This window comes from Crocuta crocuta, unplaced genomic scaffold, assembly GCF_008692635.1.
Source record: "Crocuta crocuta isolate KB4526 unplaced genomic scaffold, BGI_CrCroc_1.0 scaffold1471, whole genome shotgun sequence".
Lineage (NCBI taxonomy): Eukaryota > Metazoa > Chordata > Mammalia > Carnivora > Hyaenidae > Crocuta > Crocuta crocuta.
Window position 1 is genome coordinate 212,871 of NW_027527547.1, and position 18,176 is coordinate 231,046.

The window sequence follows — 18,176 nt, forward strand, 5'->3', positions numbered from 1 at the left end:
AAACTAGCCAACCAGGAGGAAATGTATGTACTTTCATGCATAACTAACCATAACGTAAAATGGAAGGTGGTGAGTTCTCTCTGAGAGGCAACAGAGGGTGCATCTTGGCTAATACTGATTCTATTTTTATCCTGTTGTTTCAGGTGTGTAAGTGAATAGTCAGTAACACTTTGTATATTTAATATTTTCAGAGAATGAGAAACTTGTGTATTTGCTGGGTGAATGAAGCACACAACTTTTAAGAGTCTAAACTTTAAAAACTGTTTTCTAACTTTATTTAACACTTCCTCATATTTTATATATTGAGAATATGATTTTGCCTGTTGATGATTTGGGTCATCATTTTGACCCAAGTTATAGGGTGTATCTTCCCGGGACTGTGCGGCCAGTGCAAGGTGGATTTGAGACTGATCTGTTTTCTAGTTACTGAAAAATGTTTTTCGTTCTCATCTCCTCTTGAGCTCTTGGACTGTGAGCTGTTGTCCAATCTCCCATCTCCCCACCTCTGCCTCTGACTTGTTATCCATATGAGCAGGACAAAGAGAGGGCCATGTCTACTAGACATTTATCTAAATTTGGAATCCTTAGGCTCTTAAGACAGCCCGTGGGGCTTTTTTGATGTAAAGTACATGAGATTTCATACCTGGGAAAGGACCAAACTGCAGGAAAGCCAGGAAGGAAGCAGTCCTTCCTGGCTGGCCAGATGACTGCAGCATCAGGAAGAGATAACATTGTGTTGAAACTTTAAAGATAGGGGAAAATTCTAGGAGAAGGGAGCAAACTTATTAAAAATTTACTTGAGAGTATCTTAACAGAGGAAGTTTGGTTGAAGGGGTGAAGTAGATTTTTGTTAATGTGAGAAGAATGGGTGCTCTAGCATATAGAAAGGCTCTAAGAAAATTACTTGTCAGTAAAATCAAGATGACCCATAGAATGTGGATTCAAACATGGCCTTATTAGGACTAGGATTAATTTTTACTCACTCTGAGTTCTTGACTAAGTCCCAAATTTTAGGTCTAGACAGGATTTCAAATAGGTCACCCCCTGATATGTGCAGTGTTACTATAATAGATTAACATAGAATGGTCTCACTTAATGAGATAGTTTATCCATTGTAAACTTAATGGTATTTTTAGATTTCACTTTAAATGCACTTTAGAATGATCCTGTGTGACTAAAGTAGTTAACCTAATGGTGACTGCATAGTGCATAAGATTTTATACTTTTATAAAACAAAACTAAATTGTATCCTTTTTGGCTAACATAATGTGACATCTGGATTTAATATCATTTCATTAGAATAAAAACTTTAAAAATATTGACATATTCATTGATTTGGACTTTCTTTTGGTTTTTTAGACTGTATAGATCAATTGGAGAATATGACGTCCTTCGTAGTATTTTTAGTAGTCAGATAGGAACAAAGCAAGTCACTCAGAATGCGGTATTAGCAGAGGCAAGAAGTGATTATTCTGAAGCTGCTAAACAGTATAATGAGGTAAAATTGATTTCTAGCAAATATGTCAATTGCTTAAGCACTTTTGTTTTCTGATTGGAAGAACTGTTACCTTTAGAATTTAGAGTTTCGTAATGTTTCAACTTTATTCCTTAGTTTTGACACAAAAATTAGTAGCAAAGAATAGTTCATAATAACCAAATGTGAAATAACTATTGCTTTATCTTTTACTGTTTTTGAGAAAACATCTTTGAATAAAAGAAAGCATTTCATACCAGATACTCTAAAACTGTTAAGATGTTATTTCAGTGTCTGCTGTTATTATATGATTTCTCTTAGGGTAGATTGTTTTCCTTCAGTAAGTAAAAACTTTATAAAGAGATAGGTAAAATTGGTTTGGGGAAGATGACTGTAAGTTCAGCTTTGTACAGTTTGTATTTTGAGTTGCCAGTGACTATGTAGGTGTAGATGTTTAGCAAGTGGTTTAAATCCAGAGTCCGTGACCTATGAGATTCTTGAACAAGCAATCCAGGTTGTAAAGTCCTTTGCAATTTTCTGTAAACATCCTATTTTCTAATTTTCAATCTAAGAACTCTTTAAGTAGTAAATAATCCACAATATTGATTTAAATAAAATTCTGCGTCATTCAGAATCTTCAGTTTATTAATTGGCTTCATTGGTAAGTTTCTCAGAGAAATAGTTTCCTTTTGGTTTTTATGTTGATTTGTTCTTCTGAGGTTTCTTTCGGGTTTTTTCTTTAGTGTTACTCTGTTTTCTCTCCCCTTGTCATAAATCTGAAAATGATTGCCTTTAGCATGAGTATTTTACTACCTATAATACAAATGTTTTCATTTATATTCCTTCCAACTTTGTAAAATAAATTTATGAACTTTTCCTCACAAGGCTCTCAATAAACAAGAGTGGGAAGATGGTGAGCCTACTGAAGCTGAGAAGGATTTTTGGGAACTTGCATCCCTCGACTGTTACAACCAGCTTGCTGAGTGGAAATCATTGGCATACTGTTCTATAGTCAGTGTTGACAATGAAAACCCCCCAGATCTAAATAAAATGTGGAGTGAAACATTTTATCAGGTGGGCAGAATTACTTTTTGAGGTCACTGAGATCAATATTTTAGATGGTCAACTGTTTTCTAATTAATGAAGTTGTTTAAAACTTTTCAGAACCAAAGTACTGATTGTAAAGCATAGGACATTTGTATAACCTGACTCCCCCCAACAACTCCATACTATTGTTAAGTCTCTTACCACTTTTGGCTAGCCCTTTCCAAATAAGTGGGATGCATTTAAAAATAAACATTAGCATTCATAGTATGACGACATGGAAGAATATTTCTTGGTGTCTCTGCCCTGGGACACAGGGTACACTAGGGTAGCCCTTACCCCTGGAGTGCGACAGTTCCCCTCCTGTGGGATCACCCCAACTCTTGGAGGGAAGCAACTCACCTGGTTACTTGGTCCCCTCAAATGCAGCTGTCTTGGCTGTGCTTCTAGATTCCTCACTTGTACGTAACATCCAATGATCTTTCAGCTAAAAGTAGCTCCTCATGTCCCTGTGTATTTTGTGGTTACAAAATCAATAATTTTAAGTGAACATGTCCTGAAAATTGTAGTTTTAGGTTTGAAACATAAAACATCACCACTTGAGATCTAAATGTTGACCTATACAATTATACCAGAGGATGTTACAGTAATAAAATACTCATATTGGCTTTCTGAAGTTACAAGTGGAGTCTTCTCTTCCTTAGGAGACCTATCTACCTTACATGATCCGCAGCAAGCTGAAGTTACTTCTTCATGGGGAGGCTGACCAGTCCCTGCTGACATTTATTGATGAAGCTGTGAAGAAGGAGCTTCAGAAGGCTCTCATTGAGCTGCATTATAGTCAGGAATTGAGTCTTCTTTACATCTTACAAGATGATGTCGATAGAGCCAAATATTATATAGAAAATTGCATTCATATTTTTATGCAGGTAATACAGATACAGCAATCTGAAATGTACCATTTCTATGAAATTTTCAAGTCAGTAAACTCATGAATAAAAAAAAAATCAAAAAGCAAAAACTTTCTTCTAAAATCTCTTCACTTTGTGCTTTGTCTTAATGCATTTTTAATCCCTTTTTCTGTTTAAGAAGTTCCTTTTGTTTGTTTGTTTTATGTTTTTCCTTAGGTTTTATTTTGTTTCTTCCGAGATTTTGTTTAAAGTCAAGTTACTTAACACATTGTTTTGTTGTTAAAGAACACTTGAGAGTAGACTTTTCATCTAGAGTGGCTGAATGGAAGTTTGGTTGCTTTGTGGAAGATATGAACTAATCTTCCCTGTTCATTTTCCATTATGCCTTCTTTCCTTTTTGCTTTTATGAGAATCTTCTGATATTTGTATTTAAAGTCAGTGTCTTTATAGAACCTATTAACATTTGTCATTGTATGATATTGATCATAGAAGCATATTCATTCATTATCTTTATTTTAAAAAAATTTTTGAATTTGTTTAGTACACTCAAGAGGAGTTTACTGGAGAAGAAGGAATTGGCTTCTGTAGTAGATTTACTTTATAGGATGTTGTGATTTTTGAAAACTAGTGGTGAATAGAGGCAATAATAACCCAATTGTATTGATTTTATTGAGTTCCTTGAGCCAAAATGTGATTAAAAACCTAAATTATTTTTAAAAATTTAAACCATTTGTTAATTGTATCTATGAGCTAATTATTAACTACTCTGAGACACATTTTGTAATTGATGTAAGGTAGTTGCTGTATTTCATGTTTTAGGGAGCTGTATTAAAATTTAAAGTAGGAAATTGATATATAAACAATGTAAATATCTTTTTTCTAGAATTACTCGAGTATTGATGCTCTCTTACACAGAAGTAGACTCACCAAATTGCAGTCTGTACAAACTATTATAGAAATTCAGGAGTTCATCAGTTTTATAAGCAAACAAGGTAATTTTTTTAGACTACCTTTCTTTCCTTTGTAATTATGGAAAGGTTTTGGTATGATTATTTTGCTTTGTGCAAGTCCATGTTTCTGAATGTATGGGTTAGAAAATACTTTGAGTTTGTGCTACAGTTACATATTTTGAGGTCATTGAAATAAATGTTTAAAATGGACAAGCACTATTCTAGGCACTGGGGATGCAAAGCCAAGTGAAAGATACTGAGAAGCTTCCAGAAGAGTGGGGTAATCCCTCCACGGTATGACCCTTACTGAGGCACAGGGATTTCCCATGTCAAATATGTGTCACAGAATCTTCCCTGGACTGAACGGTGCAGGAGCGCCTGGAGAAAGGGCCTGAGTTGAGTGCGGGAGAAGCAGAGAGGCTCATAGAGGACCTGCCTTATTGAAAGCCCACATGGAATTTCAGTGACTGGGCGCCACATACCCTGGCCTGAGGGGAGGGGAAGCTGTTGGTGGCAGTGTGCAGACCCTGAAGGTCTTTCTGCCACAAACAAGTAGGTTTTATCCTGGAAACTATGGGAGGCCACTCAAAGCAAAGAGTACATCTTTGCAACGGTAATATATCTTAGTTATAAATTGGAATTTCAACTTGTGTGCTAAATAATTTAAAATAATTATGAAAGACACTCTTAGAATACTAATAAAAATTGGTATTCATATATATCTACAACTAATCGTTCTCTACTTTAAATTTGGAGAATTCTTTTTTAAGCCAATATTATTAATGACAGATTATTCATTGTTTTCTACTTTCCAGGACTTAGGTTAATCTTTTTTCTATAATATATAATTTTTATGACAGCGTTATGAGAGGTGGATTTTTTTTCACTTCATAAATAACTTACCTAAGCTAATATGTGAAAGATCCTGATTTTGAAACCAGGACTGTCTGATTTAAGCTTATGTTCTTAACCACTACTTTCCCTCCAACAGGAAGAAACTAAAGCTTTAAACATTAGCAAAGTGAAATTTAGATTTCCTGAGGGTTGTCATGAATCTCTTGAGTCCAGATTGCTTTGGTCATTATTATTACCATGTAACCTTGTCTATGTACCAGGGCCTGAGGCAGTACTCATCATTCAGTGCAATGATGTGTCTACGGCATACGTGGTGAATATTCACATAAATTGCATAAACAAGACTATAATATAAGTAGTCCTACGCTGATTCAATCAGATTTTGCCAACAAGATTTTGCTGTAGCCCTATGAAAACTTCAGGCTTCAGTGCTTTGTAGACTTGGGAATTATGGATGAAGGACTGTGCCAAATGTAAAAACTGAATATGTTTACTTCCCCATTTTTACTCTGTGTCCTTAAGAAATTTGAGTTGTAGTGGTAATCTGTATTAGATTTACTATAGTAATTTTGTGTTCCTGTTGTGAAAGACAAAACAAACATTTTTAATTTGGTCAAGAAATTTGAATTAAGTTTTTATTTACTAATGGCAGCCCTACTTTGTAAGTTGCTCTTATCATTGAGCTGTGGATATAGCCATTTTCTAATATTTTTAGGTAATTTATCATCTCAAGCTCCCCTTAAGAGACTTCTAAAAACCTGGACAAACAGATACCCCGATGCTAAAATGGACCCAATGAACATCTGGGATGACATTATCACAAATCGGTAAGATGTGATTTTTTTTTAATGTTTATTTATTTTTCAGAGAGAGAGAGAAAGACAGAGTGTGAGTGGGGGAGGGGCAGAGAGAGAGGGAGACAGAGTCTGAAGCGAGCTCCAGGTGACATGGAGCTTGAACTCAAGAACCTCGAGATCATGACCTGAGCCGAAGTCAGACGCTTAACCAAGTGAGCCATGCAGGGACCCCAAGATGTGATCTTTTTGGATTGAATATGGATTTTTATGAAATTGCCAGGATGGCAGTTTTTCTCCAAATTTACTGTTTAGGAAACTGTGGGGTTTGAGTCTCATGTAGATCACACTCATCTTGCTCATTTCCCATGTATGTTGTTCTCATAAAATTCTCCGTGTCAGCAGTGTGTCCTTTGTCCCAACTTATCCCTTGCAAGGGAATTGCTGCCCACCGACATAGAATTCACTGTGTGCTGGGAGGTTGGTTATGAACATGATTTTGGCAGTGAGAAAAAACAGGGGAGCGGCGGGGCCAGTGGTCCATCTGCCTCTGTGTCAGGGCCCAATGGTAGCAACTCAAATGGCAGCAAAGAAAATAATTATTTTAGGGATTTTTTTTTTTATCACTAGTGATTTTTTTTTATTATTCTGTTATAATTGGATTTTTGACTTTCCTGCCTCCTCCCTCCTGACTGTTTCATAACTGTATGTATCACTTTACCAGATTTGAGTTCTTCATATGCTCAGCTTTTCCTTGCCCTGTGGCAACCCTGGGTAATCCTAGGCAGACACCAGCCATGTATTTCAGAGATGTATTTCAGATCAGAGAGGTTGTGAATTATTTTGTGCAAATATACACAGTAAGTAGGACTCAAGGGCTGTGGCCGCCATGTGGTGTTCTTGCCATTATATCCTATTTCCTCTGCTACGATAGGTGGTTTCTTTGTTTTGTTTTTATTTTTTATTTTTTGTACTTTTTTTGTTACTATTTATTTTAAGTTCTTATCTATAGAAAAGTTGAAAGAAAAGTAGAACCTCCCTGGGTACCTTTTATGCAGTTCATTGTTTTCAAATATTTTTAACATGTTGCCACCTTAGTTTTTTTATTTTCTCTCTCTACACATACATAATTATGTTCTGGACCACTTGAAGTTAAGTTGCATGTATGTATCTCTTTATCAGCATGCATTTCCTAAGAGAGTATGGTCTTATATAATGTCAGTGAAGTAATAATTTCACTGTTTCCCTTTTTAATACAGCCCCAATTTCAGTTTTGTCAGTTGCCCCATTAGTGTCCTTTAAAGCATTTTCTCCCCTTCGAAGACAGTATCCAGCCCATAATCTCATACTGCATTTAATTGATACATCTTTCTGGCCTCTTAATCTGGAACACTTTCTCAGCAGCCATCTTTCATGACATTGACACTTTAGAGGAATGTTCCTCAATTTGCGTTTGTCTGTATATTCTCATGATTAGATTCAGGTGATATATCCATAGTTAGACTACTACTTAAGTGAAGCATTTTCACCTAGAAGCAGGGTGTCCATGTGCTTTTTACTGGTAATAGTTTGATTACCTGGTTAAAGTATTGTCTGGTCTCTCACATGAAAAGATGCTCAACACTAGTGATCATCAGGGAAATACAAATCAAAATTACAGTAAGATACCCCCTCACCCTGTCAGAATAGCTAAAATCAACAACACAAGAAACAACGGGCTGGTGAGGATCCCTACCTTACACTATTGGTGGGAATGAAAACTGGCACAGCCACTCTGCAAAATAGTATGGAGGTTCTCAAAAAGTTAAAACGGGCGCTTGGGTGGATCAGTCAGCTGAGTGTCCCAACATCGGCTTAGATCATGATCTCACGGTTCATGGATTTCAGTCTTCCATTGAGCTCTGTGCTGGCAGAGCCTGGAGCCTGCTTTGGATTCTTCTCTCTCTGCCCCTCCCCCACTCACACTTCTCTCTCTCTCTCTCTCTCTCTCTCTCTCTCTCTCACTCTCTCTTTCACTCTCTCTGTCTCAAAACATTAAAAAGTATTTTTAATACGTAATTAATTTAATTAAATAATAAAAATATAACTGCCCTACAACCCAACAGTTGCACTACTAGTATTTACCCAAAGGAAACAAAAATGCTGATTGGAAGGGGCACATGTACCCCAGTATTTATAGCAACACTATCAATAATAGCCTAATTATGGAAACAGCTCGAGTGTCCATCGACTGATGACTGGATAAAGAACATGTAGTGTATGTATACACAATAGACTATTAGTCAGCCATAACAAGAATGAAATCTGCAACAACATGGATGGAGCTAGAGGGTATTATGCTAATAAAACTATGCTAAATTAGCCTGTCAGAGAAATACAAATACAAATTATTTCATTCATATATGAAATTTAAGAAACAAAACAAATGAACAAAGGCGGGGGGGTGGAAAGAGAGGCAAACTAAGAAACAGACCCTTAACTATTGAGAACAAACTGAATTAATAGGGGCGAGGGTGTGGGGGGGGACACATGGGTGAAACAGGTGATGGGGACTGAGGAGGGCACTTGGCTTGATGAGTGCCAGGTGTTGTATGGACGTGTTGAATCCACTGTTGTACATCTGACACTAATATAACACTGTGTGTTAACTAACTGGAATCAAAATAAAAACTTAAAATACATACATAAGAAAATATAAAATGAGAACTCAGAAAAAATGTTATCTGGTGTTCTAATGTATAATACCTGTTTTTGTTTTAAGCCTGTTTTTTTTCTTTGCAACTAATAAAAAAGGGGGGGGGGAGCTTTGAAACCTGCATATATCCTGCTTCTCATAAGATTTAGCCGTCTATGTTTTGTATCTGTAGATGACTCTTAGCCCAAACCAGTGTCAATATGATGGTTGCAAGGTGAGGATTTTGTAACTGGAGGACTTGTCTCATATTTATCAGAATACATCTTAGTGTAAGCAAGAGGCTTCCTTTCTCCATCTGTTTGTTTATTCATTTACTTAAGTTTTAGTTATCAATACAATATCATGGACTCCAATTTTATTTAATGGAATATAGTTATGTTCAAATTTTCTCTGATTTGTCCAGCAGGAGTCCCTTCAAACTGATGGTACAGGCACATCTTGCAAACTTATTCTGTATTTTTTTCTAGAAATGTTGTAGTCTTAGTTCTTACATTAGGTCTGTGATCCAAAGGAAGATAATATTTGTAGATGGTATGAGGTGGGAGTACATATTCTGGTGACTTTTTTCTTTGGCTGTTTAGTCCCATTGTTCAGAAGTCTTTTCATAATTGAATTGCCTTGGCACCTGTTTTGAAAATCAGTGACCATATATGTCTGGGTCTGTTTTTGAATGCTCTGTTCTATATATGCATATATTTTTTCATTTGTCAAGCTGTCTTCATTACTGTTGCTTTATAAGTCGAATCAGACAGGGCACGTACTCCAACTTGGTCTGTCTTTATAAAACTTGCTTTTTCTATTTTAGGTTATTTATATTTATATATACATTTTAGAATCTGCTTGTCAATTTTTTTAAGTTTATTCATTTTGAGAGAGAGCGAAAGCAGGCATGAGCGGGAGAGGGACAGAGATGGGGGAGCGACAGAATCCCAAACAGGGTCTGCACTGTCAATGCAGAGCTCAACGAAGGGCTCGAACTCATGGGCCATTAGATCGTGACCTGAGCCAAAATCAAGAGTAAAACACTTAACCTACTGAGCCATCCAGGTGCCCTCTGCTTGTCCATTTCTACCAAAAACAAAAACACAGAGTTTGGGATCTTGTTTTGACTATAGAGCAAGTTTGGGAGTTGCCATCTTGATGAAATAGTGTTCTCTAATATGTATATAGTTCATCCATTTACCTAGGTTTATTTATTTAGGTTTCTTTTTTTTTCTCCTTTCTCTCTCTCTTTTTTAAAATGCCCATTGTGATAAGTATATTCTTAAATTCTCTATATTTCACTCATGCCCCCCACCAGCCTCCCCTTTGACAACCACCAGTTTGTTCTCTGTATTTAAGACTCTTTTTTGCTGGTTTGTCCTTTGTTCATTTGTTTTGTTTCTTAAATTCCACGTATGAATGAAATCGTAAAGTATTTGTCTTTCTCTGATTTATTTCACTTAGCATTGTACTCTTTAGGTCCATCCATTTTGTTGTACATGACAAGATCTCTATTCTTTTTTATGCCCAAATAATATTCCATTCCAGTCTGTGTGTGTGTGTGTGTGCGTGCCCATGCGCGCGTGCGTGCACACACACACACACACACACACACACTCTACATCTTTATCCATTCATCTAAGAGTGGACACTTGGGTTGCTTCCATAGCTTGGCTATTATAAATAATGCTACAATAAACATAGGAGTGTGTATATCTTTTCAAGTTAGTGTTTTCATTTTCTTTAGATAGATACCCAGTAGTGAAGTTGCTGAATCATATGGAAGCGCTATTTTTAATTGTTTAAGGAACCTCCATACTGTTTTCCACAGTGAAATTGAATTGTAAATTGGTTAATTTACAGTCCCACCAGCAGTGCATGAGGGTTTCTTTTTTTCCACATCATCACCGATGCTTGTTATTTCTTGTGTTTTTTTATTTTAGCCATTCTGACAGGTGTAAGGTAATATCTCATTTTGGTTGTTTATGTTTATTTTTGAGAAAGAGAAAGAGAGAGAGAGAGACAGAGTGTAAGCAGGGGAGGGACAGAGAGAGGGAGACACAGAATCCAAAGCAGGCTCCAGGCTCCAAGCTGTCAGCCCAGAGCCTGACGCAGGGCTCAAATCCACAAACCGTGAAATCATGACCTGAGCTGGAGTCAGATGCTTAACTGACTGAGCCACCCAGTTTCCCCTCTCATTGTGGTTTTGATTTGCATTTCCCTGATGATGAATGATATTGAGCATTTTTTATATATGTTGGCCATCTATATGTCTTCTTTGGAAAAATGTCTATTCAGGTCCTCTTCCCAATTTAAAAATCAGATTATTTGCTTTATTAGTGTTGAGTTGTATAAGCTCTTATATATTTTGGGTATTAACTCCTTATTGGATATGTCATTTACAAATATATTCTCCCATTCAGTAGGTTGTCTTTTAGTTTTATTGATTGTTTCCTTTGCTGTGCAAAAGCTTTTTATTTTGGTGGTGTTCCAACAGTTTTTCTTTTGTTTTCCTTGCCAGAGGAGACATATCTAGAAAAATGTTTCAGTGGCTGTTGTTGAAGATACTACTGCCTATATTTTCCAGGATTTTTATGGTTTCAGGCCTCACATTTAGGTCTTTAATCCATTTTGAGTGTATTTTTGTGTATGGTATTAGAAAGTGGTCCAGTTTCACTCTTTTGCATGTAGCTGACCAGTTTTCCCAGCACCATTTGTGTCTTTAACCCATTGTGTATTCTTGCCTCCTTTGTCATAGGCTAATTGACCATATGGTAAGTGTGAGTTTATTTCTGGACTTACTGTTCTATTCCATAGATCTGTGTGTCTGTTTTTGTGTCAGTATGATACTGCTTTGATTCCTATAGCTTTGTAGTGTGTCTTGAAATTTGGGATTGTGATGACTCCAGCTTTGTTCTTTCTCAAGGTTGTTTTGGCTATTTGAGGTCTTTTGTGGTTATATAACACATTTTAGTGTTATTTGTCCTAGCTCTGTCAAAAATGTTGGTATTTAGATAGGGATTGCATTAAATCTGTAGATTGCTTTGGGTAGTATGGGCATTTTATCAATATTGGTTCTTCTGGGGCGCCTGGGTGGCTTAGTCGGTTAAGCGTCCAACTTTTGCTTAGGTCATGATCTCGCGGTTCGTGGGTTCGAGCCCCGCGTCGGGCTCTGTGCTGACTGCCAGCTCAGAGCCTGGAGCCTGTTTCGGAGTCTGTGACTCCTTCTCTCTCTGACCCTCTCCTGCTCACGCTGTCTCTCTCTCTCTCTTTCCTAGAAATAAATAAAACATTAAAAAAAAATTAAAAAAAAACAATATTGGTTCTTCTAATACATGAGCATGTAATATTTTCCATTAGTTTATGTCATACTCAATTTTTTATATGAGTGTTTTACAGTTTTCTGAGTACGGATCTTTCATCTCCTTGGTTAAATTTATTCCTAGGTATTTCACTCCTTTTGAGGGAATTGTAAACAGGATTGTTTCTGTAACATCTTTTTCTACTATTTCATTATTAATGTATAGAAACACAACAGTTTCTGTATATTAATTTTATATCCTACAGCTTTACTGATTTATATAATACCACTAGTAGTTTTTTGGTGGCATCTTTATGGTGTCATGTCTTCTGCAAATAGTGAAGTTTTACTTCTTCAATTTCAGTGACTTTTTTTTATAGATCTGTTAGGTGTCTTGTTACATTTGTTTGTAGGTATTTTATGTTTTTCAGTACTCTTCCTATTATTTGCTGTTCATATTTTCTGAAAGTTTTGTTTTGTTTTAGCATGCATGGGTGTTGAATTTGTCAAATGCTCTTTCTGCATCTATTTAACCATGTGCCTTGAGTATGTAGTCTATAGTTTTGTTTACATCCACTGTTTACTTACTGATTCTCTGGATGACCTATCCATTTTTGAAAGTGAGATATCAAAGTATCCAACTATTATTATATGCAGTCTAATTTTTCTTTTTAGTATTTGTTTTATATATTTAGGTACTCCAATGTTAGATGCATAAATATTTATAATGATTTTATCTTCTTGTGGGATTGACCACTTTATCATTATATAATGACCTTTTTACCATTTTTAAAGTATATTTTGATTTTTTTTTTTTTGGCTACCATTTGCTTGAAATCTTTTTCCATGCTCTCACTCTCAGTGTTGTCTTTGTTTTTTTTAATTAATTAATTAATTAATTAATTTTAAAATTTACATCCAAGTTAGCATATAGTGCAACAGTGATTTCAGGAGTAGATTCCTTAATGCCCCTTACGCATTTAGCTCATCTCCCCCTGACACAACCCCTCCAGCAACCCTCTGTTTGTTCTCCATATTTAAGAGTCTCTTATGTTTTGTCCTCCCACCCCCACCCCCGTTTTTATATTATTTTTTGCTTCCCTTAAGTTTATCTGTTTTGTATCTTAAATTCCTCATATAAGTGAAGTCATATGATGTTTGGCTTTTTTCTAATTTTACTTACCATAATACCCTCTAGTTCCATCCATGTAGTTGCAAATGGGAAGATTTCATCTTTTTGATTGCCGAGTAATTAATACACACACACACACACACACACCACATTTTCTTTATCCATTTATCAGTCAGTAGATACTTGGGCTATTTCTATAATTTTGTCATTGTTGATAGTACTGCTATAAACATTGGGGTGCATGTGCCCCTTTGAATCAGCATTTTTGTATCCTTTGGATAAGTATCTAGTAAGTGCATTTGCTGCATCGTAGGGTAGTTCTATTTTTAAGTTTTTGAGGAACCTCTATACTGTTTTTCCAGAGTGGCTGCACCAGTTTGCATTCCCGCCAGCAGTGCAAAAGTGTTCCTCTTTCTCTGCATTCTCCTTGCCAACATCTGTTGTTGCCTGAATTGTTAACGTTAGCCATTCTCCGTCAGTATTGTCTTTAAAGCTAATGTAAATCTCTTAGTAGCATATTATTGGATTTTTAAAAAATTTTATCCATTCAGCCATTCTGTCTTTTGATTGGAGAATTTTATCCATTTACATTTAAAGTAATTATTGATAGGTCAGGACTTGTTTTTGCCATTGTCCTCTGGCAGTTTTGTAGATCTATTTTCCTTCTTGCTGTCTTTTGTGATTTGATGACTGTTTGTATGGATATACTTTGACTTCTTTATCATAATCTTTTAGGTACTTACTAAACCCTTTCCTTTGTGGTTGCCATGAGGCTTACATGAAATATCTTATAATACCTTAGTAGAAGCTGATAACAACTTTACTGCAATAGCATTTTTAAACTTTATGCTTTTGCTTCCCCATGTCCCTCACATACTAGGTTGTTGATGTTAGAATTTTTATATTGGGTATCTAATAGCAGATTGTTGTAGTTAAGGTTATTTTTGATACATTTGTTTTTAAACTAGCATCAGTGAGTTATGTACCACCATTACCATATTAGATAAACTGACTTGGGCTAAATATTTACTCACTTACTAGTGAGTTTTGTACTAACTTCATATGTTCTTATATTAATTAGCAATGGTTTATTTCTGCTTGAAAACCCCCCTTTAGCATTTCTTATAAGCCAGGTCTAGTGGTCATGAACTCCCTTAACTTTTGATTGTTCAGGAATTTATTTCTCCTTTACTTCTGAAGGACAGTTTTGCCAGGTATAATAATTTTGGTTGACAGTTTTTGTTTCTTTGCTTTTTTTTTTTTAAGTTTATTTATTTTTGAGAGAGACAGAGAGTGAGCAGGGTAGTGAGTATGGTTGGGCAGAGAGAGAGGGAGACACAGAATCCGAAGCAGGCTCCAAGCTCTGAGCTGTCAGCACAGAGCCCAACTTAGGGCTCAGTCTCACAAACCACGAGATCATGACCTGAGCAGAATAGGCCACCCAGGTGCCCCTGCTTTTTTTTTTTTTTTTTTTAATGTTTTTTCATTTTTGAGAGAGCAAGCGAGAGAAAGTGAGCAAGCAGGGGAGGGGCAGGGAAAGGGAGACAGAGAATTCAAAGCAGACTCCAGGCTCAGAAGCTGACAGCACAGAGCTCCACCAGGCCTAGAACTGACAAACTGCAAGATCATGATGTAAGCCAAAGTCAGACACTTAACCAACTGAGCCAGCCAGGCGCCTGACAGGTTTTTCTTTAACTATTTTGAATATATCATCCCATTCTCTTCTGGCCTAAAAAGTTTCTTTTTAGAACTCTGCTTCTAGTCTTATGGAGGTTACCTTGTATGTGATGTGTCACTTTTGTTGCTTTCAAAAGTCTTTGTCTTTGACTTTTGACAATTCATTTATAGTGTGTCTTGTGTAGCCTGGTTTGAATTCAACCTGTTTAGGGTCCTTTGGGCCTCATTAATCTGGAAATCCATTTCTCTGCCCAGGTCTGAGAAATTTTCAGCCATTATTGTTTTAAATATACTTTATGTTCCTTTCCTCCTAGGATTCCCATAGTGGGTATATTGTTTCATTTATGCTGCCTCATAAGTCCATGGACTGGCTTCACTCATTCTGTTTTTTATTTATTTTATTTTATTTATTTTTATTTATTCATTCATTCATTCACTTATTTTTGTCCTCTCACTGGATGATTTCACTGATTGTTTCCTCTGTACATTTGAGTCTGCTTTTGAAGATTTCAATGCAGTCGTAGAATTCTTTGACTCTAGGATTACTATCTTTTGTTTTGTTTTATGGTTTCTGGGTTTTTTTTTTGTTGTTGTTATTGAACTTATTCATACATTTATTTTCCTAATTTTGTTTAGTAGTAGTAGTTCAGTAAATTTCTATAAAAATATTCTGAATTCTTTTCCTGATGGTTTGTAGATCTCCATATCTTTATTGTCATTCATTGTAGCTTTATTATTTTCCTATATTGTTTTCCTCTACCGGACAATATCTTTATTTCACTGTGTTTTGATTTGCTGTGGATATGAAATTCTGGATGGATCCCTCCTTCCTCCTCAGCAGCACCATTTGGCCTCCATGTTTCTGAAGAGAAAGTCATGATTATTCAAATTATTGTTTCCCTGTCATACTTTTTGACTGGTTTCAGGATTTTTGTTCATTATCATTGGTAATCAACAGTGTGAATGTGATATGTTTAGGTGTAGTTTCCTTTGAAGTTACCTGCTTAAGGCTCACTGAACTGCTCAAATCTGTACATTTATGTTGGTAAATTTGGAGACTTTTCTGTTATTGTTTCTTCAGATACTTTTCCCTAATTTTTCAGTCTTTGTAAAGTGCCCATCACACATATATTAGACTTTTTGACATTGTCCCACATGCCCTTGAAGCTCTGTTCATTTTTTATTCAATCCTTTTTCTCTTTATTCTTCAGATTAAATCATTTCTATTAAACTGTTTTCAAAGTCATTGTCATTTCCTCTACTTAAGTCAGTGTAGTGAATGTCTTGTTAGTGGATTTTTCTGTTGTTAAATTTGCATTTGTCTTTTTTTTTTTTATATATTTTCTACTGAGATAGTTGCCTTTCATTATTCATGTTTTTGTTTTGTTCTCTTGGAGCGTCATTAAAATAGCTGTGTGATCATTCCAGCATATGGGTCATCTCAGATTTGACATCTGTTGACTGTCTTACTCACTGAAAATGGTTACATTTTCCTGGTTCTTTGCATGTCAACTAAATTTGGATCTTAGAAATTGTTAATATTATCTTATGTATATTCTAATCTCTTTATAATTCTCAGGAATTATTCCTTTAGCAAGCAGCCAGCTCAGTTAGATTTAGACAGTGAACTCTGTCTTGCCACCTTGATCCACATCTCATTTGAGTGCTCAAGTCTTTCCTTCACTGTCTCCAATCAGTCTTGCACATGCATACTTCAGGGGGAGGCTGAAACTTGTGTGGCTTCATATACAGAATCAGACCATTCCCACTGCAGCCTTTGATCTGTCTAGGCTCCCTTCTAGGTTTCTCTGGGCACAATACAGCAGGATTCTTGTCAGAATTTTAGTTATTCAGACTAACATACCCTCAGCAGCCATGGTTATCCTCAAGGCAAAACTGGAAAAAGAAAGAGAAAACCAGAAACTCATCCAAATGGCAGTACCTTCTCCCAGCTTTGACTTCCCTGCATATATAGTCTGCCATGTTGTATTTACTCTTAGAGATCTCAGGGGGTTGTGTTAGGCATTTTATCCAGAGTTTTACTTATCAACAGAAAGATAACTTCACTTTGTGAAAACTTATCCATCTCCCCTTTTTGCCTCCACCCCCACTCCCCCATTTCTGAGAGCCCAGGGCTCTTCACTCATACTGATAGTATAACATTCATGTTTCATTCATTAATTATTTCCTCAAATATTTATCAAGTACTTATACAACTTTTTAAAAATGCTGCTTTACATTTTTCACTTTTGGGGTAGGACCTTAGATTGGGAGATTGGAAAAGAGAAGTGGCTTCTGACCTGACATAGGTCATGTCACCCACTCATGGAGAGAACATTGTGCACTTAAATGCTTTATTTTGTGGAGGTGTAGGCAATAAATGATATTTAGAAAAATATCTTTTAAAAAGTTGGTTAATTAAAAATGGATATTAAATCTGGTACCTAGAGTGTACATTTGTAATCTAAAAAATGAGCAAAAATTTAATAGCTGTAGAATTTCTACAGCATTAACTCTCATTTTTCTTTGTTTTTTGTTTTGTTGGTTTTTTTTGTTTTTGTTTTTGTTTTGTAGTTGTTTCTTTCTCAGCAAAATCGAAGAGAAACTTATTCTTACTCCAGATGATCATAGTATGTCTGTGGATGGTGATGGAGATCCTGGTGACAGCATGGATGTGCAGGAGCAAGGAGAAGGCGTCTGCTCTCTGATTAAGAACTGTATGTTCTCTATGAAAATGAAGATGGTAGAAAGTGCAAGAAAGCAGGTGAGTACTCATATTTGTAGTCCTCTATTTCTTTAAATTAGCTGGTGTTTAAATTTAACTTTTCCTTAAAATCTGAAGCTCAAAGATAATTGAGTAGTTGGTATTCTTGTTATCTTTAAAAGAAAGTAAACTTGAAGAAACACTTAAAATTATCCAGAAGCTTCTCAAGTTTATTGTATACTTGTTAATCATTAGAAAATAATTACTTTCTGTTATTAAAAAGAAAATAAACCCAGTCTTAGACTGGATCCTGTTTAACAAAATGAATGTTTGCCAGTTAGTTACAAATCATATTGTATGGAAATAAAATAATTTATTTATAAAATAAAATATATTTAGGTTTATTTTTGGCATATAAAACATTAAATCGTATTTTTTATGTTATTAAATCCTATTTGAATATACTAGGGGAGCTTGCTCTTTTAATGACCCTCTGTTAATAGATTGCTATTATAAAGCAAAGAATGTTATTCTAGTAGAAATAATTAATATTTCTGTCTGTAAGTTTAAATGCTAGTTTCTAGGTTTTTCTTTGAGATGAGTATTGTATCAGATAGGGATTTTTATATTTCAAATAACAGAAGGCCGAACCCAGAG

General features: G+C 35.6%; 1 protein-coding gene across 1 annotated transcript in view; it reads left to right on the plus strand.

Moving 5' to 3' along the window:
* Window positions 1–18,176, plus strand: part of PRKDC (protein kinase, DNA-activated, catalytic subunit) — a 187,967-nt gene that overhangs the window by 135,225 nt on the left and 34,566 nt on the right. Inside the window, exons 64-69 of the mRNA XM_077765911.1 lie at window positions 1,360–1,498; window positions 2,360–2,548; window positions 3,223–3,447; window positions 4,313–4,421; window positions 5,950–6,061; window positions 17,390–17,579. Coding sequence (XP_077622037.1) covers window positions 1,360–1,498; window positions 2,360–2,548; window positions 3,223–3,447; window positions 4,313–4,421; window positions 5,950–6,061; window positions 17,390–17,579 — 964 coding nt within the window. The remainder of the gene's footprint in view (window positions 1–1,359; window positions 1,499–2,359; window positions 2,549–3,222; window positions 3,448–4,312; window positions 4,422–5,949; window positions 6,062–17,389; window positions 17,580–18,176) is intronic.